Below are 16,329 nucleotides of genomic sequence, written 5' to 3' on the forward strand. Positions count from 1 at the left end.
AAAAAAAAAAAAAAAAAAAAAAAAAAAAAAAAAAAAAAAAGAAGCGGAAAAGAGAAAAATACGAAGAAGATATGAAACGAACAGTAGGAAATTCACTCAACGGTGGATGTTTTGATCGACTGTTCGTGGGAATGTGGTGCGCCGCGAGTGTAACAGAAAAATGTGTCTGTCTCGCCGTTATACTCACGATAAGTATGTGTATACATGAGTCGCGCGCATACTGCATGGTCAAAATGAAGAGAGAAAGAGGGGAGAGACAGTCTAGAGACCTTGCATACAGGCCGTTTCTAAAATAGATGATCAAACTTTAAAAGCATACAGTATATTCAAATTACTAATTCTCAACCTTTTGTAAGTGACAGATTTATGAAAAAAAGAATTACTATCCTTTACTAAACATTGTCCTTCACAGATTTATGAATTGTAAAAGAGAAAAAACATTAACATAAAATTATGAAAAAATATACGCAACTGCATAGATAAAAAAATATTCTTTCGTTACAATTTTGAATTTTTACCTCGTTGAAAGATTAATAATTTTTTTTTGTTTAAATATTATTTATATGTTACTGTCCATTTAACGTATTATACATTTTGAAGTTTCGCAAGCATGAATGAAAATTAAAAATATTTTTTTTATATTATTAGATCTCCATCTTGCTTTATCGACGCACGTAAATATTACTTATATTGAAAACTGACGCACATTTAAATATTCTTACATTGTGACATTCGTGCATTCAGGATTTCTTTTACTGTTAATATTTTCATACAAATATTTACACTTGGATTTGCAGATTGCAGTAGATCATTTAACAGTACATTTGTGAAATATTTCTCTATAAATATCTATGAGAATCGAGCAAAAATTAAAAATATTTTTTTAATGCTACAGAATCGCTTACCAATAAGATATATTTCTCTTAATCGGTAATATATTTTTAAAAATCAATATTACCTTAAATATTCTAAGAATTTTGATGCGAAATGAAAATAAATGCTCTAATTATTAAGGTCTATTGCTGATTTTAAATTCATAAGGATAGATAGAAAATATAATGTCAGAAGGAGCAAAATGCGTTCATCACGTTTAATCACATATTTTCTCCAGGAACAAAATTTAATCAGAATTTCACAGATTCGCAGTCTCTTAGAGAATTCAAAGAAAACTAAGTCGTGATATTGACCATTTGATTAACATCTCCTATAAATATACTACGAACAAAGATACTTCTAATTTGTCAAAGTACAGTAATTATATTTTTAAACATATTGTCGTTAAAAGGCGACGATCAAAAAATTGGTATTAAGCAGGCTAAATCATCTTGGAATTCCTCTGATATTTATGAAACTGTCCCCACAGACAAAACGTATAAATTTCAACGTGGCAGTCAACCAACGTGTTAATAAAGACAATGTCCTGATTTCAAAGTATCATGAAGAGACAAGTAGAACAATACGAGTGGAATCAATATGTGTGCACTGTTAGATTAGTATATATCCACGAGCACGTTTAAGGTTCGTCGAGTTCAACGAAAAAGAAGTTCCTAGACTTGCTGCTGGCCCAAAGCAGCAGACGAGGACTTTCAACCGGTGCGGACAATCGTCTGACACAGTTTTGTGGCTTCGTTTGAAAGGCGAAAGGAATGTTACGAGAGACGATTTTTGTTATCTCGTATTGGAAGAAGAGGAAACGAAAACACAACGCGTTTTTAACGATTCGTTTCAGCGATCGCTATATAGGAACAACATGAACAGCGTGAAACACAGTTTATAATTAAAGGATCTTCGTGATGTTCCTTGGAGATCTCCCTGCTGCAACCTCCTTAACTCACTCGCGAGTGGAAAACTCATGGCCGGCATGAATCAGGCATGACATTGGGTCTTATAAACTTTAAATCCCAGTGACACGCACGTACACGCTTGCGCGTCTATACATATAAGGTGACCCAGGTTTTTCTTCTTTTTTTTTTTTTTCGTACAAATTTTATTAACACTAGAACTACCGAAGTAATCAAAATAACTAATTCGTAATTTTTTTTTAGATATACCACAGATGCAAAACAGTGTATTTTTAGAGGTTTAAATGACTTTTTATAAAATACACGAACAAAAGTTTGTGTATTCCATTGTATTTCTATTTTTCTTACTTTAGTATCTCTGATGAAAATTCTATGCTTTAGTCCTTGGCAGTTCTAGTGTTGAAGACTGTGGTACACGGAAAAAAACAAAACTGTGTCATGTGAAATATTTTTTTCAAATATAACTGTAACTGTAACTTTGAAAGGTTATACACGGTTATATATAATAAAAGTAATTTAGACACAGTTCAATGTATTTTTTCAACTAACGAGTCTCGTTATTCCAAATTCAGAAGAATTACTAGTTCTCAAAATTTATGTTTCCAGCAGTCTTTATTTTGTCTTGTCCAAATTTACTAACTTATATAAGGAAATTTTTATTGTAGAATAAATGTGAAACACGAAATATCATTACGAATCGAAACTATAGATATACATATATAACGAACATTGAATATATGTAATTGAAATACGAAATCATTTGTCTTGACCTTTCTTTATTTTCTTTTGAACAATGTAAACTGTAATATGCCAGGGAAAATATAGAATTTATGAGCTGTTTTTTGCTACATGACATTTTCGTCTTTGAAATACAGTGACAAACTTCCTACAGAAAAACCTGTGACATCCCGTATAGATAGGTAATTGTACAATGCCAATCACACACACCCACCGACTTTTGTAAAGTCAAAACTTTCTCACAAAGTGACATTTACATATCAGCACAAAATAAATTATTCTTCGAATCTACGTAAATTTGAAAAGAAATTATGTCTGTTTCTAAATTTGATTCAAGCAAAATTTCAGGACACACGTCGATCGAATATCTTTTACCCTTATCCCTACATATTTTTTTTGTAAATCCTACACGTAGGTACGTATACATAAGGTGCTCCGAAAATCGTGATACAAGTGACATTAGAGAGAACGTGGACAACTTCAGAAAATACAAAAGACAAAAATAAAAAGAGCAAAAAAAGAAAAAAATTTGACAATTTGTCCCTTGTCGACTGTACATTCACATCCACTCCGGGCACTAAACAAGTTCACGTTCGCTCAGTTGACAAGCTGTCAAACTGAATTTTCTCGAAAAACGCAATCCCGGTTTTTATATTAATTTCAATTACACATTTTTTTTTACTTTGCTCGATCTTTGAGATACACCATATACATAGCATACATCCGATTTTTTTGGCTCTTCGGTAATTACGTAGAAATAACAAAAAAGGTATCGTATAAACATATATAAATCGTTCGGAACTAGATAATAAAAAAATCGTACGAAATACAAAAGGTGTGGCAACAAACTCTCAGTCTGTACGATACAAAACGAGAACAGGTTGACAACCAGTTATTAACACTACATCGAACCGTTTGTCGTCCTTGTCACACGACGAATGATGTTAAAAAATTGAATTGAACTACGTCTCATTCAATTTTAATTCTCTGCCAATTGTTATTTCTTCGACATACTCTCCCTAATTTTCGTTCCCACTTAGGTCTCATTCTTAAATTCCCTCCCACTGGATTACCAATCTGTCGCGTTCAACCATCACGCGTAACTAATTGTACATAATACTCGATGTACTTTTTCCTTCGAGGTTCACCATAAAAGTCTATCGGCACGAGATTCCACCTATCAATTCCAATTATCCATTGCTTTCGCGTCTTGTATATATATATATATATATATATTTTTTTTTTTAACTTTCGAACGACCCACGTTTGCATGACATATTTTTGATATTGATACACGTAGGACATAGCGAACAGATTTCGTTTGGAAAAAAAATCTGGAACACCCTGTATAAACAGCAATGAGAGAGAGAGAGAGAGAGAGAGAGAGAGAGAGAGAGAGAGAGAGAGAGAGAGAGAGGGAGGGGAGGGGAGTGCCGCGCGATACACAACACCGACGTCGACACGAACGATCGAGTACTGCCCACGGGAATTCTCCGATATATAGGTTAACCCGGGCGACTTCTGCTCGCGACATTACGCGGTACCGTTAAATATCCATTGGGCAACTTGGCGTTTGACATCCTGCGAGGCCTCCGTCACCAATCTTCCGTCTCGATTCTTCAGATACACACATCGAAGCAGATAATGCGCGGCTATACGAGTCTTACAGAGAGCGAAGAGAGTGGGCTCACTGATCACTCACCAGTGCGAAGAAATTCGTGTGGCAGTCCTCCAGGCTAGCGCCGTTCGTTTGATGCGACGGATGCGTCATGGCTTCTCCATCGTACGGCGTACACTCATTAGCAACACTTCTCGCGGCGGCGCGCCTCTCTCAGGCCCCGAAAAATCACACGGCGAGGCCGCTATTATTCGAGAACATTTAGGAGGGTTTTCACTTCTCAATGGCGACCGTAAAATGGCGGACGATGGGAAACAACAAGCGCAGCCGCCCGAGGCGACCCCTACCGATCACTCGCGCAGTTCTACTCGACGTAGAGGAAGAAGATGGCGGCGCTCATCAGGCATGGTTCGCTCGTCAATCCTTTGAAATGTTCACCCACTATCCTTGCCGTGAACACGGTCAGTGTAGAACACTTTCTTTTACGTACACCTGTCGATCGTTATCATTGTCACACGGTACACCCTGTCGGGAGCGAGTAAATTCAAGTTATATGGTACGCGCACTAACGAGAGTACCGTCATTTTACAGACGAGCCTGCGATACGATGTAACTCGTTTTAAAAGCAAGAAACGCCCTTACGTGCCGACTCGCACATACGACGACGAAAAGAAGTCTCTCGCTTGCAAGGGGTAAGTAATTCGATTAGATTACGGACGCGCAACGACGAAATATTCGCGTTATATCGCGCGGATGGCTAACTGGCTGAGGACACACCGTGGCCATATTGCCATTTACCCCCTCCTTTTCACACACCGACCAATAAACTTTTGGATTTGACAGCTTCTCAGGGAAGAACAACGCGTTTCCAGCACCTCACCTTCTCGCTATTTCTTGCGCTACTTTTTCTTTTTTTTTTTTTTTTTTAAGTAGACACATGTGACTGGAGATGAAATTAACTGTTAGATATTTTTGAATGTTTCTGACGTTTACGATGCTTCATTTAAATGATTTTGTTCTCTGTATGCGACTTGAATTTAGAGAGAGTATGTTGAAATTTTCGTATTATGTATATTTCGTATGTTTGTTACTTCCACTGTCTAGAAGAATGATTTAAATCTGAAACTATGTACTGTTAAAAGTCGGAAAATTATCTTGCAATCATTCTTTTGGATAATAGATATATCTATGAATCAAATCTATTATAATTTTTGAATTTTTATGTTTCAATTTCAACGAGCAGAAAGATTTTAGTTGTTTTAACAAAGATTTCAGCATGAGATAAGAATTTATAACATTGACAACAGTTGTTTCATATTTTTCTCAAATTAGAGAAATATACGAAATGAATTGAAAATAATCCAAACTGGATCCTGTGCAACTTCTTTTCTCAGATACGTGCGATTAGGGATAGAAATTAATTTCCTAATTTGCTTTCGTTTGGACAAAAAGATTTTTTTTATTATTATTTTAAAATAATAATAAAAATTATTCTAGAAAATGTATTGAGATAGACGTTTCTTGAAAAATATCAATCGAATTACACATTTAGGAAAACAATACGCTTGAAACTTTCATCTTACAAATCTAATATTAAGTTGTCTGAAACGTAAAATTTGAAACATATACGTTACTATATATATATATATATGACATTATATACGTCATCTCGTAGTGTCAACGCACTTAAAGAAATCTGCTCAGTATTTTCGCGGAAGTGCATTACTAGGTTTGAATTGCTAAGTTCCAAAATTAAAATAATAAATTTATGTTAAACGAAGCATTCACTTCGAGAATGATGCTTTGATATTAAATCAATTTAGCTGAATTCGTTTCTATCTTTACGTGTGACATAACAACTAGTATCAATCTTTTTTCACGTGAAATTCTCAGTTAACTATAGAATAAAAAATTTTCATTCGTTGCAAGATACACAATGTTTGCAAACGATATTTTGTTTTTAACAAAGCGTTCCTATGAAATGAAAAGAAACTACTAGTTTGCACTTATTTGCTATAATTCATCAAACCGAGCATTTTTTCTTTAAAGGGATACAGGATATTTAATTTTTATCTTGATTTATCTTCGTGGAAATCTAACTAGTTATAGTTAAATTTAAAAACCAAATAACGAAAAAATTTCACTTATTCCGAAGAAACGCCATAATTAAATGTTTCGAATATTCATGAAAATAAGCATACGTTCAGATGCAACGAGGAACAGAGTATCCACGATGAAAACAAAATATGAAAAATGACTTAGTTCCTGGATATTTTAGTTCTCCGGACTGTGCCAGTTTTTATTGAGAACACCTGTTTCGAAGACCAAGTTTCACCGTCCTTGTAATTAACATTGACAAACTATTGCCCGTCTCTCGCTACATAGATCAGCATTTATGCGTAATAAAAACAAACAAACAAACAAATAAACCTTTGCTCTAGTTTATGCAAACAACCACTATATTTCGAATTTTACATTTAATAGTGCCTAAAAACGAAGCATATATGAAATACGTAAATTCGCTGGTTTGGCGCATGGACAAATCATCGTGTTCATATTGTTACAGGCTCGTTCGATCTTTAAATGCGACCAAGTGTTGGTAAGAATCTCAGCAATTCTGGTGAGGCATAATTTTCGGTAGAATGTTGAAAAAAAGAAATTTTCCTAGTCACGGGGTTTTTGTACGGTTCGTTTCGTTCCTGGCCCATAGTGGCCATAACTGTATCCTGAGGAAATACAACTGAGGGCACCACCGTACGGTAGTTGGACATCGATCTTCTCCCCTCCTCTCCGTTCCACCTCCTCTAAGGGAAACCTCCCTTGCCGCGCTTCATCCGGTAATCGGAGTCTTTTACATTTACACGGTACGAAAAGTTTGGCGCGAGTCGTGTCGGGATAATCTAGAAGAGGCGATATTGATTTTCAACAAGCGAAATCAATGACTATCGGCAAAGATAGTCATTGGGAAAACCTGTGTGTTACCAACGGGGGCTGCGTCCCCTGATAATGTCTAAAATTCTTGTGCAACTATCGAAACAATTTCTATACCAGAGCTGATCATGTCGAATTGATTTGTAATGGAGAATTGTAATATCCGAATTGATTTAATTACGGAACAAGTAGTTGCGCGTCGCATATATCCTTGTATAAAAAAATAAATAAAACAGCCTTCTCTTTTTCTTTTTAGTACGTTATTTCGTTTATTTTACTTTCGTGACGATGAACTCTGAACGTTATTAAACTTTCGGTTCGAGAATTGAGAACGAATGCCACGATTTCGATACGGGTTCAGTTTGAAAACATAGCCTTACAATAGAATTGAAACTTTGATTGTTCATCGTTATGTATGTACATACGAATCGCGTTTGGACTTTCGTTGAATGACTGACATTTACGATTTCATGATTTTCGTTTGCAATTTGTTGACTACTGACGAATTATATCGACGTGGATAATAAGTCGAATATATTTATCAGATGTAATAATAATATTATTAATATAATAATAATAAATAATAATTAGTCGAATATATTTGTCAAATAATTATGGAAATTGCGATGTTTATTTTCTTACGAAAATACAACTTTTTTACGAAATAGGAAAGCTAGGTCCCGCAAAATCGATATTTTCAACATTCGGATACGGATGAATCAAAAAACGATGGAACTTTCGAGATGATCCTTCAATTGTAACGAATGGATTCAATTTCTTTTTTTTTTTTTTTTTCATCAAATTTATTGTCATCCGATAGATTGATGCGTGAATAAATAAAAAATCCTCAATTACTCAATAATAATTCCTTTTTATTATTTTTCACCGTGGCAACAGATGAAATTTATCTTATTCCAATTGTTTCAGATTTTTGAGATATCAAAAAGAGTACAAACCGCCGGAAGATTTATACAATAGAATAGACAAAATTTGCGAGCAGCAACAAATTCCCACGGCTTATGAAACAAAACTCGACGATCCGTTGCAACGTTACAATCTTTTCTTAGCATGCGAGCAAGAGTTTCAACATCCGATAACGAACTCCGTATTGTACAGCATCCGAACGATCAGTAAGTTTTAAAACTTCCAAGAGTTTTGCCAGTTTCTTTGAGTTTTCGAAATTTCATTCAACAAACAATTTTGTTCGTTCTTAAGTGAGAAAAAATATCTGCGAAAGTTTTAAATTCTAGGCTACGAACTTTTCTGAATTACTCGTCTCATTTTTTAGTAATAAACGACAGTTGTGAATTATTTGTTAAAGCCCAAAGCAAATTACATTTATCCATCTGGTTTGTTCTTATTAAATTATCATTTGATTCTTACGAGTGTGAATTGTCGTGTTTCACTAAATTGTAAAATGTATTCTATATTCTAGGTGATTTGAAAAAATACTACAGAAAGCACGTTAGTAACATAACACCGTTGGACGCTATGCGTTCTATGGAATTGCCAAAGAATCTGCATATTAACTATGATTATGTGAGATTCCATCCTGGTAAGTGTGATATTAAAATATTTTTAAAAACAGTATCAGCTGGTACACATATCGATAGTAAGATGTGCAAAAAAAAAATGTATTAAACGTTTATCTACATAGAAATTATTGCATTGTCTAAAATTATATCAATGTCACAAAGAACTAGGGCTAGATTTTAATCCTAAGTCAAGTATGTACAATGAACTGCTTCTTAGGATCCTAGCTGCTACTTTAAATTAAACAACATCATTTTCCAGATACGGATACGTTGTTCAATGGAAAAACAGCATTCCCAAAGAGCTCCACTCTGGTAACTGGATTGAAATACAAGAAAAAATATCAAGGGCACGTTCAAGAGAATCCTTTCTTGGAAGATATGCTTAAAATTTAGAAACATCAATTAGATTGTACAAAAAAAAAAAAGAATGAATAAATTCGCTTTTAAATATCATGGTAATTGTTAATTCAAATACGCTTCACTTTTCAGTTTGACTGTTTCTTTATTTGTTACAAGCAAAAATAAAAATAAAATTATTTATTTACGAAGTGGCCTTTTTATTTCTATCTCTTCCGCCAAAACGATAAAGTACAATTTTCAGTAAAATTATCTGTCGGGCCTTTTTATACTCCGTTCATTAATATGATTTTCCTTTGTCTTTGCAAATTGTTCTTCGTTGTACGACAATCGACAAAGTGGTAAAAGGCGAAGGGATGGTTTAACGTGTCCTGCTCTTCAGTTTCATCAATCGATCCATCAAATTCACGCTAGCAACACGACTCCAAGACAACGAGCAGCTAATTTATTCGCGCTTCGGCGAGGATCCTTGCGATACGTAGCAGTGACAGTAACAATTTGATTGCAAGAGATTATGCCAGGGATCGCGAGTGCCACAGGCCTCTTAGAAGCGCGCATTCGGCCAACCTATCGGCCGAAACCGAAGGTATTTATCGAAAATAGTCGGCAATAAGTCAAGTCAATAATAAACAGGTTATTTCATTCTGATTTCGTTTTCATTAATAAACATTTCTATTTTCATTCGTTGGTGAAAATGAATTTTAGAAAGGTGTGCATCATAATTACATCTTTTTACATTTTCTACAGAAAGTCTAAAATTGAACTTACACCGATGATAATAAATAAAAACATATTGATTACAATAAGGCTTACGATGCGATGGTTTTATTTCAAACGTGCATGTGAACGAACAACAGGTTTACAATTGAATTGTTTTATCGTGATTGAAGTGTGACTGTCGCATGACCATAATGCCATTCTATTATCATTGCCTCTATAATTAGATAAACATGTTATAATTAGATCGTGATCACATCTGCGAGCAGATTGCATTGCTCCTGATTACATTGTAATCAAATTGTAACTGTTTCAACTAGTGCTGTATTAAATTAATTTTTTCGAGGGCTCGTAGCCCCGCTGTACAATTAAATAAATATCAAATGTACCTTGCGCGATTTACGTGTCATTGTGAATAAAATGATCACGGATGTAAACACAAATGTATTTCCATTTGTTACAGCACGTGGAACTTGCAGGTTTCACCAGACCAGCGCCCTTCATTCTCAGACCTTTCTCCGGTCTTTTCAATCCTTATCCTTATGGATGTTCTATACTGTGCAATCATCCGGCAGATTGCGAAGCGAGAGAAGTTCTCAGACGTGCCAAAGATACATGGGTAAAAGTTGCGCCTTTGGACAAGCTTATTCTTTTGAAAAAAAAAAGAAAAAAAAAAGACACGACGTTGAAAGAAACGCGTTTTGTATACCACACAGGCAACCGAGGGAAAAACTCTGTTGCTACCAGAAGAAATGGATATGATTCGAGCGAGTTTGGTTGCTGCAGGCAACAATGCCACCGACGTAGGTGGAAACACTGGAGCTGAATTGATTAATGATGCCTCCACCGTCCCCGAGGAATTATTTCGAAAATATACGGAGACTGACTCGAGACCTTTGACCCCTGCACCTACGCTCGCCAGCGGTCCTCCTTTGACAAATCGACCGACTCAGGAAGAGTTTCCGGTGACCTGCGATCCACGAGAACGTACCACGTTAATTCTCGATCTTAGAACCAATTCGCAAAAGCAAATGGTGTGTAATTTCCGATGCTTCTATCAAAAGGGAGCTATCGTATTCGGCGTCTTGTAATTAGCAGAATATATCTATAATTAAACTACAATATAATAATATAATAATATACAATATACAATATAACATATAATTAAACTATGATAGAACTACCAGAGTGGTCAAAACGACCAATTTATAATTTTCTATGGGAAATATTTTTTTTTAGATAATCGAGTGATTTTTGATCAAATATGATTGACAGAAGTTTGCGCCCTTTATTCGTATTATTCATTTCTTCTTGTATCTTACTTACGTTTTAATTTCTTTGCCACAGATATTATATATATTTGGTCGTCGGTAGTTCTAGCGTTAATTTGTATCTCGGAGATCAAAGATCCAAGTTAAGGAAGAAAACAATATGAAATTCCCTAATTGCTAATTACGATCGAGGGAAATTGTGCTTATTCATAGGAAAACGAAACGCTGTCTTGGCACGCGTTGACTTTAGAACCACCGCCAACTCATCGAAAAACTGAGATTTTCGTTTGTAAACCGAGCTCGAGGCGTACGATGCGCACACCGAATCCAGCGGACGTTCCCGATGCGTTCCCAAGCATAGACGCATGCGATGAATCGGTATATTTACGAATTTCGGGATTGATTTACAACAGTGAGGGACACACAAGGCCCCATTGTCAATTTGTTTTAGAATTCCATGGAGGAGGGAAAAGTTGTGGAGCCACGTAAAGAAGTGACGGTAATTCGTAGAAGGGGGAAACGATTGCGTAAAGGGAAACGCAGGAGAGGATCCGGCTACGGGCAGCAAACAGAAGTTCGCGATTTGTTCGAACCAACCGATACTCAAATTTCACATATAGGTGATGGATCTAGAAGAACGTCGTACGTAACGATTATTTTATATTATATTTATATTATATTTTATTTTATTTATTGTATTATATTTATATTTTATTTTATATATTGTATTATACTTATATTACATTTTATTTTATATATTTATATTATATTTTATTTTATACATTGTATTATATTTATATTATATTTTATTTTATACATTGTATTATATTTATATTATATTTTATTTTATACAGTGTATTATATTTATAATACATTTCATTTTATACATTGTATTATATTTATATTACATTTTATTTTATACATTGTATTATATTTATATTATATTTTATTTTATACATTGTATTATATTTATATTACATTTTATTTTATACATTATATTATATTTATATTATATTTTATATATATATATATTTTTTTGTTTTAAATTGAAACATTTCAATTATTTTCTTCTTCTTTTTAATAGGATCCATACAAACAACAGTGAAGCAGAGAATTTAGCAACCACTCCTAAAAAGAGCTCGGCCATGAGTAACACACCTTCCATGATACCTTCTAGTTTCATTGATCCAGATATATTGAAGCATTTGTGCAGAGAATTAGACAGCGATAAAGTGGAAGCGGAATTTTCAATCAGAGTAAGCTAATAAAGCGAGTATTGGAGGGAACTTGTAATTGTTGAAGCTGATCTGACTTTTTAGAGGAAAATCGCATTCGAGGAAGCTCTGAGAGTGAAGGGAGAGAGCTACTCGCACTCTAGGCGATCGCAAATGTTTTCAAATCCCGCGCTGGTGGACACGCCGCGCGTGTTTTCCCGCCAAGCGGCTCGTTTCGAAATTCTCGACAGCCAGAGTCTGCACGGTAAGCAACTCCGATAAATTTGGGCTAATCAATATAAGTAAATCAATTAATTAATAATAAATCGTTTAATAATAACAATGTATATTATTATTTAATAATAATAGTTTGATAATAAATCAATTTTATTAATAATAATAATTTAATAATAAATAAATAATTATTAATTTAATAATTAATAATAATAAGTCAATTTTTTAATAATGTATATTAATAATAATAATTTAATAATAAATCAATTTTTAACAACACTTTCAATTTACATTGTCTTGGAAAAACTAAAAAAAAAATTTCTACAATAAGTTATATATATTTGATCTTTTATCAGGAATATCCTCTATCGAAATAATATTGTTTCGCTCAAAATCGTTAATTATTAAATTAATAATAATAATTTAATAATTATTTATTTATTATCAAATAATAATATGCATTGTTATCATTGATCTTCGTCAGGATTAACAATTCTGGATTATTTAACGAAACACGTGTTCGTCACCTCGGGCAGGAAGTTGATTTTCGGACGAGTGTTCAGCAAGTTTCAAGAGGACACGATGGGAGGTGCTCGATGCATCTCGCCGAACAATATTTTCGAGGCTATTCAGGACATGATTGGGAAACCTATGACTCAAGACCAGGAGGCGTATCTGAGTAACACGATCGGCGAAATTAAGGAATCGTTGAATTTCAGAACTTGGTGCGGTTTGTGCGCGGCGGTCGAACGACTATTGTGCCCCCTTTCTTCGAAAGAAGTCGATCCAGCCACGTGGCTCGAAAGGGTGGATTTCGAGAGCTTAGAGCGAAGACTAAAGGCAGCTAACGTGGATCCGAAACTGGCTCAGTTTTTAAGAGAAATTCGTGAGAAATGATTCGTGAAAATATCGCGATTCTTTCTCATTTTAAAACTGTAAAAATATCGATTCACTTCTTTCTAATTTCCGTAGTTTGAGTAACGTCAGTAGCATTAATCAGAAGATAAAGAAAATACCGAGATTTCAAGCAGTCATTTAAATAAATTTATATTTTTAAACTGAATGTTATCTCTAATATATAAGGCATAGAATATATTATTGGCATTGTACTATTATATATGTGAACAAGAATAGAATTTTATATATGATAATGGAAACTTTTTTCGATTTAATATGGTTCATAAATTAAGTTGTTAATTGCACTATCGCATCGCTCGTCTTCGAATAGAGGGAGTGCTGCCATCTATCGGAATTTTCATTCTTATCCTTTTAGTTCCAACCAGAGTTGAGAGGTGCGTAGATGGCAGCACTCTCCACAACAAATTACTAACGCCACGTAGCGGTGAAAAGCTGGAACTAATCGCTGTCTCCATCCTTGTTAGACACTATTGCGTTCCTCATCTACGGATAATTCGTAGACAAGGAGAGCAATCGAGTGCGACAGAGACAGAAATAGCGATTAGTTCCACCGTATCGCCGCTACGCGACGCTAGCGTTTTAGGGTCTACAAAATTGACTAATAATTTTTATTTGGAAAAAAAAAAAAACAAAACACTAATTACCAGAATTAACTCAAGAATTTAATTTGCAATTGTTTCTATCAAATTAAGTCCGTAGTTTGTTTCATATGCGTCATTTAATAACGAAAATCGCGTGCTTAAACATTTACGAATTCTGCTATATAAATTGAAATTTTCGTTTAAGTAATATTTAATTTTCCGTAATTCTGTCGAATTCGAGTCTGAGTATGATTGTAATAGAAAATCCCATCCCATAACTCGATTTGACAAACGACAGCACTTCGTTCATTCTTAGACAGAAGTGTGGTTGCAGAAAAATTCGCCATTTATTGACGCTTGAAAATAAATACAATATAATAACTAGAAGATTTTCCCGAGATTTTAAGAAATCTACATTCAATTTACGAAGTAATAGAGGAACTTGTAGCAAAGTAATATACAATCGTTTTTTTGCTGTACACGCACCGTGGAAAATTCACTGACGTCAATTCACTTTCATTTTCGTCTAAATATGAATTTTATGTACACTGCAATCAAATAACGATGTAAAATAACGCTTGACACCGTAGACATTTCTTAAATATAGAAATGAAGGATACGATTTGTTAAAAACCGTATCAATTTTGCGCCCCAACATCATTTCAGGGGAGGAAATTATAATATATTTCGATGACCACTGTCGTGCCGGATGAAATACAGACAGTAGAAAGAAAGTGGAGAATCCCATTGAACAAATACTGAACGATAAAATTGCGTCACCGACTAGTTAATAAACCAATTAACGCCTGTTTCTCCTTTTCTTTCTTCCGCACCGTCTCTAAATTCCGTTGTTTCCACGAGCTCTTTCGCAGCTTTATGGGACGTGAACCCACGTAGCGTCCTGAAAGAAAACAATTTCATTAGATTGAGGTTTTCCTTACAGGAAAGGTATAATGGCCTCTTGCTTTCTTTTTTCCCTCCCTTCTATTTCCTTTTAATCTAGAGATCTAGAGATATAAAGGATCTAGATCGTCTAATACTAATAATATGTATTATATACGTAAAAAAACTACATATTATATATAATAATAATGTACGCCCGGTGAAATGATTTAAAAATTTGATTTAAAATTTTGCTTTCTTTCGTTCATTTAACTCTTGTTTGAAAAGAAACGAAACAGTTCCTTAACGAAGAATCTTAATCTTCGAGCACACATTTACATGACAGCTTTTCACTCATAGAATCTAGCCTTAGATTCTAATTTGAAGTTCTACCGGGAAAAATAGGAACAGTACCCTCTACAGTGATATTCACCCTTTCGTGAAGATTTTCACGAATAGCAGAGGGTTCCTAATATGTTTCTTGTGAAAGCCACTTAAAGTCTATGGTTTATTTGCACTGTTCCCGGATCTTAGATATCGACTTCTTTTTGTGTGGGGTTCCGTGCAACTCAACCATGTCATAACCTCAAAGAGCAAGGAAATGTTGTTCGTCGAAAACTCTCGAATTTCGAGAATTCGAGACTCTGCGCCTTTCTCACGATTGGAAATTCCGATAAAAAAAAATTAGAGGGCCAATGAATAAAGCAGAAAATCATTTTCAGAAAATCAGTGAATAAAGAATGTTCGAGAGATACTTCGCAAACATTCAATGATCGTGTTTTTAAGACTGCAAGCAAATGTGTGATTCTGGAAGGATAATTGTGAGATACTCTAAAGAATCAGTAAAAAAAAAATCTTATTGGACGATTATCAACGGCACATTCTGAAGGAATTTTTCATTTACATTCGGCACTATAATCAAAAAGTATCCAGAAAGAGTTCAGACGTTAGCATTCTTAAACTTATTAAGAATCTGAATTTTCGATATTTTGTAATGCTTTTTGTTTGACTGTGGCCAACAAAGATTTATGTGAAAGTATTAACTAATTCAGTTCTTGAAACACGGAATTCCTCTCACGGAATAAAAACCAGCACTTCAAGTTTCGAAAGTTTCGAAAGTTTCGATCCCTTAAAAAGTTTCGGATTCGAATTCCGAGAATTTGAAATCCCTACCTTACCAACACCCCTTAGATAACTTAGATATTACTAAAAAAATAGCCAGATAAATAATAAGCAAGTTATTTCACTGTCAGTCGATGTACAGAAGTTCGTTTTGAAACAGACGAATTCTGATTTCAATAGAATCTAGCATTCGAACAGTGTGAAATATGCACGAGGTTATTTGGAACACAAATATAGGGAAGGGGAAGGGAAACCGGAAGCGAAAATCAGCTTTTAAAATGCCGGAAACAGGAAGCGGCGGAAGTGCAGTAAGTGAATTGGATTTATTGAGAAGTTAATATCGCTATCGAGACAGCGAGTTATCGATTACTTTGAAATTAAATCTCTTGGCAATTACATACTTCCTAAG

General features: G+C 34.5%; 3 protein-coding genes across 7 annotated transcripts in view; 2 read left to right on the forward strand and 1 right to left on the reverse strand.

The window, feature by feature from the left end:
- LOC122533008 (mediator of RNA polymerase II transcription subunit 13) overlaps positions 1 to 4,381 on the reverse strand; it is a 24,860-nt gene extending 20,479 nt beyond the window's left edge. For all 5 annotated transcript variants that reach the window (XM_043662293.1, XM_043662290.1, XM_043662292.1 and 2 more), the window contains exon 1: positions 4,243 to 4,381. In XM_043662293.1, the coding sequence (XP_043518228.1) occupies positions 4,243 to 4,311 (69 nt within the window). In that variant the 5' untranslated portion in view covers positions 4,312 to 4,381. The remainder of the gene's footprint in view (positions 1 to 4,242) is intronic.
- Positions 4,382 to 4,494: 113 nt separating this feature from the next.
- On the forward strand, positions 4,495 to 9,077 carry LOC122533020. The gene is made up of 5 exons (XM_043662324.1): positions 4,495 to 4,619; positions 4,750 to 4,850; positions 8,017 to 8,219; positions 8,525 to 8,644; positions 8,884 to 9,077. The coding sequence occupies exons 1-5, from the start codon at positions 4,545 to 4,547 to the stop codon at positions 9,015 to 9,017; spliced, it is 633 nt and encodes a 210-aa protein (XP_043518259.1). The 5' UTR covers positions 4,495 to 4,544; the 3' UTR covers positions 9,018 to 9,077.
- A 418-nt stretch (positions 9,078 to 9,495) lies between these two features.
- LOC122533012 lies at positions 9,496 to 13,518 on the forward strand. Its single transcript, XM_043662301.1, has 8 exons — positions 9,496 to 9,567; positions 10,162 to 10,317; positions 10,415 to 10,732; positions 11,183 to 11,347; positions 11,421 to 11,611; positions 12,054 to 12,225; positions 12,289 to 12,448; positions 12,902 to 13,518. Exons 1-8 carry the CDS (start codon positions 9,496 to 9,498, stop codon positions 13,312 to 13,314), a joined length of 1,647 nt encoding a protein of 548 aa, XP_043518236.1. The 3' UTR covers positions 13,315 to 13,518.
- The last annotated feature ends 2,811 nt before the right edge of the window (positions 13,519 to 16,329 follow it).

Source organism: Frieseomelitta varia, unplaced genomic scaffold (assembly GCF_011392965.1).
Source record: "Frieseomelitta varia isolate USP_RPSP 00005682 unplaced genomic scaffold, Fvar_1.2 scaffold_489, whole genome shotgun sequence".
In the NCBI taxonomy this organism is placed as follows: domain Eukaryota; kingdom Metazoa; phylum Arthropoda; class Insecta; order Hymenoptera; family Apidae; genus Frieseomelitta; species Frieseomelitta varia.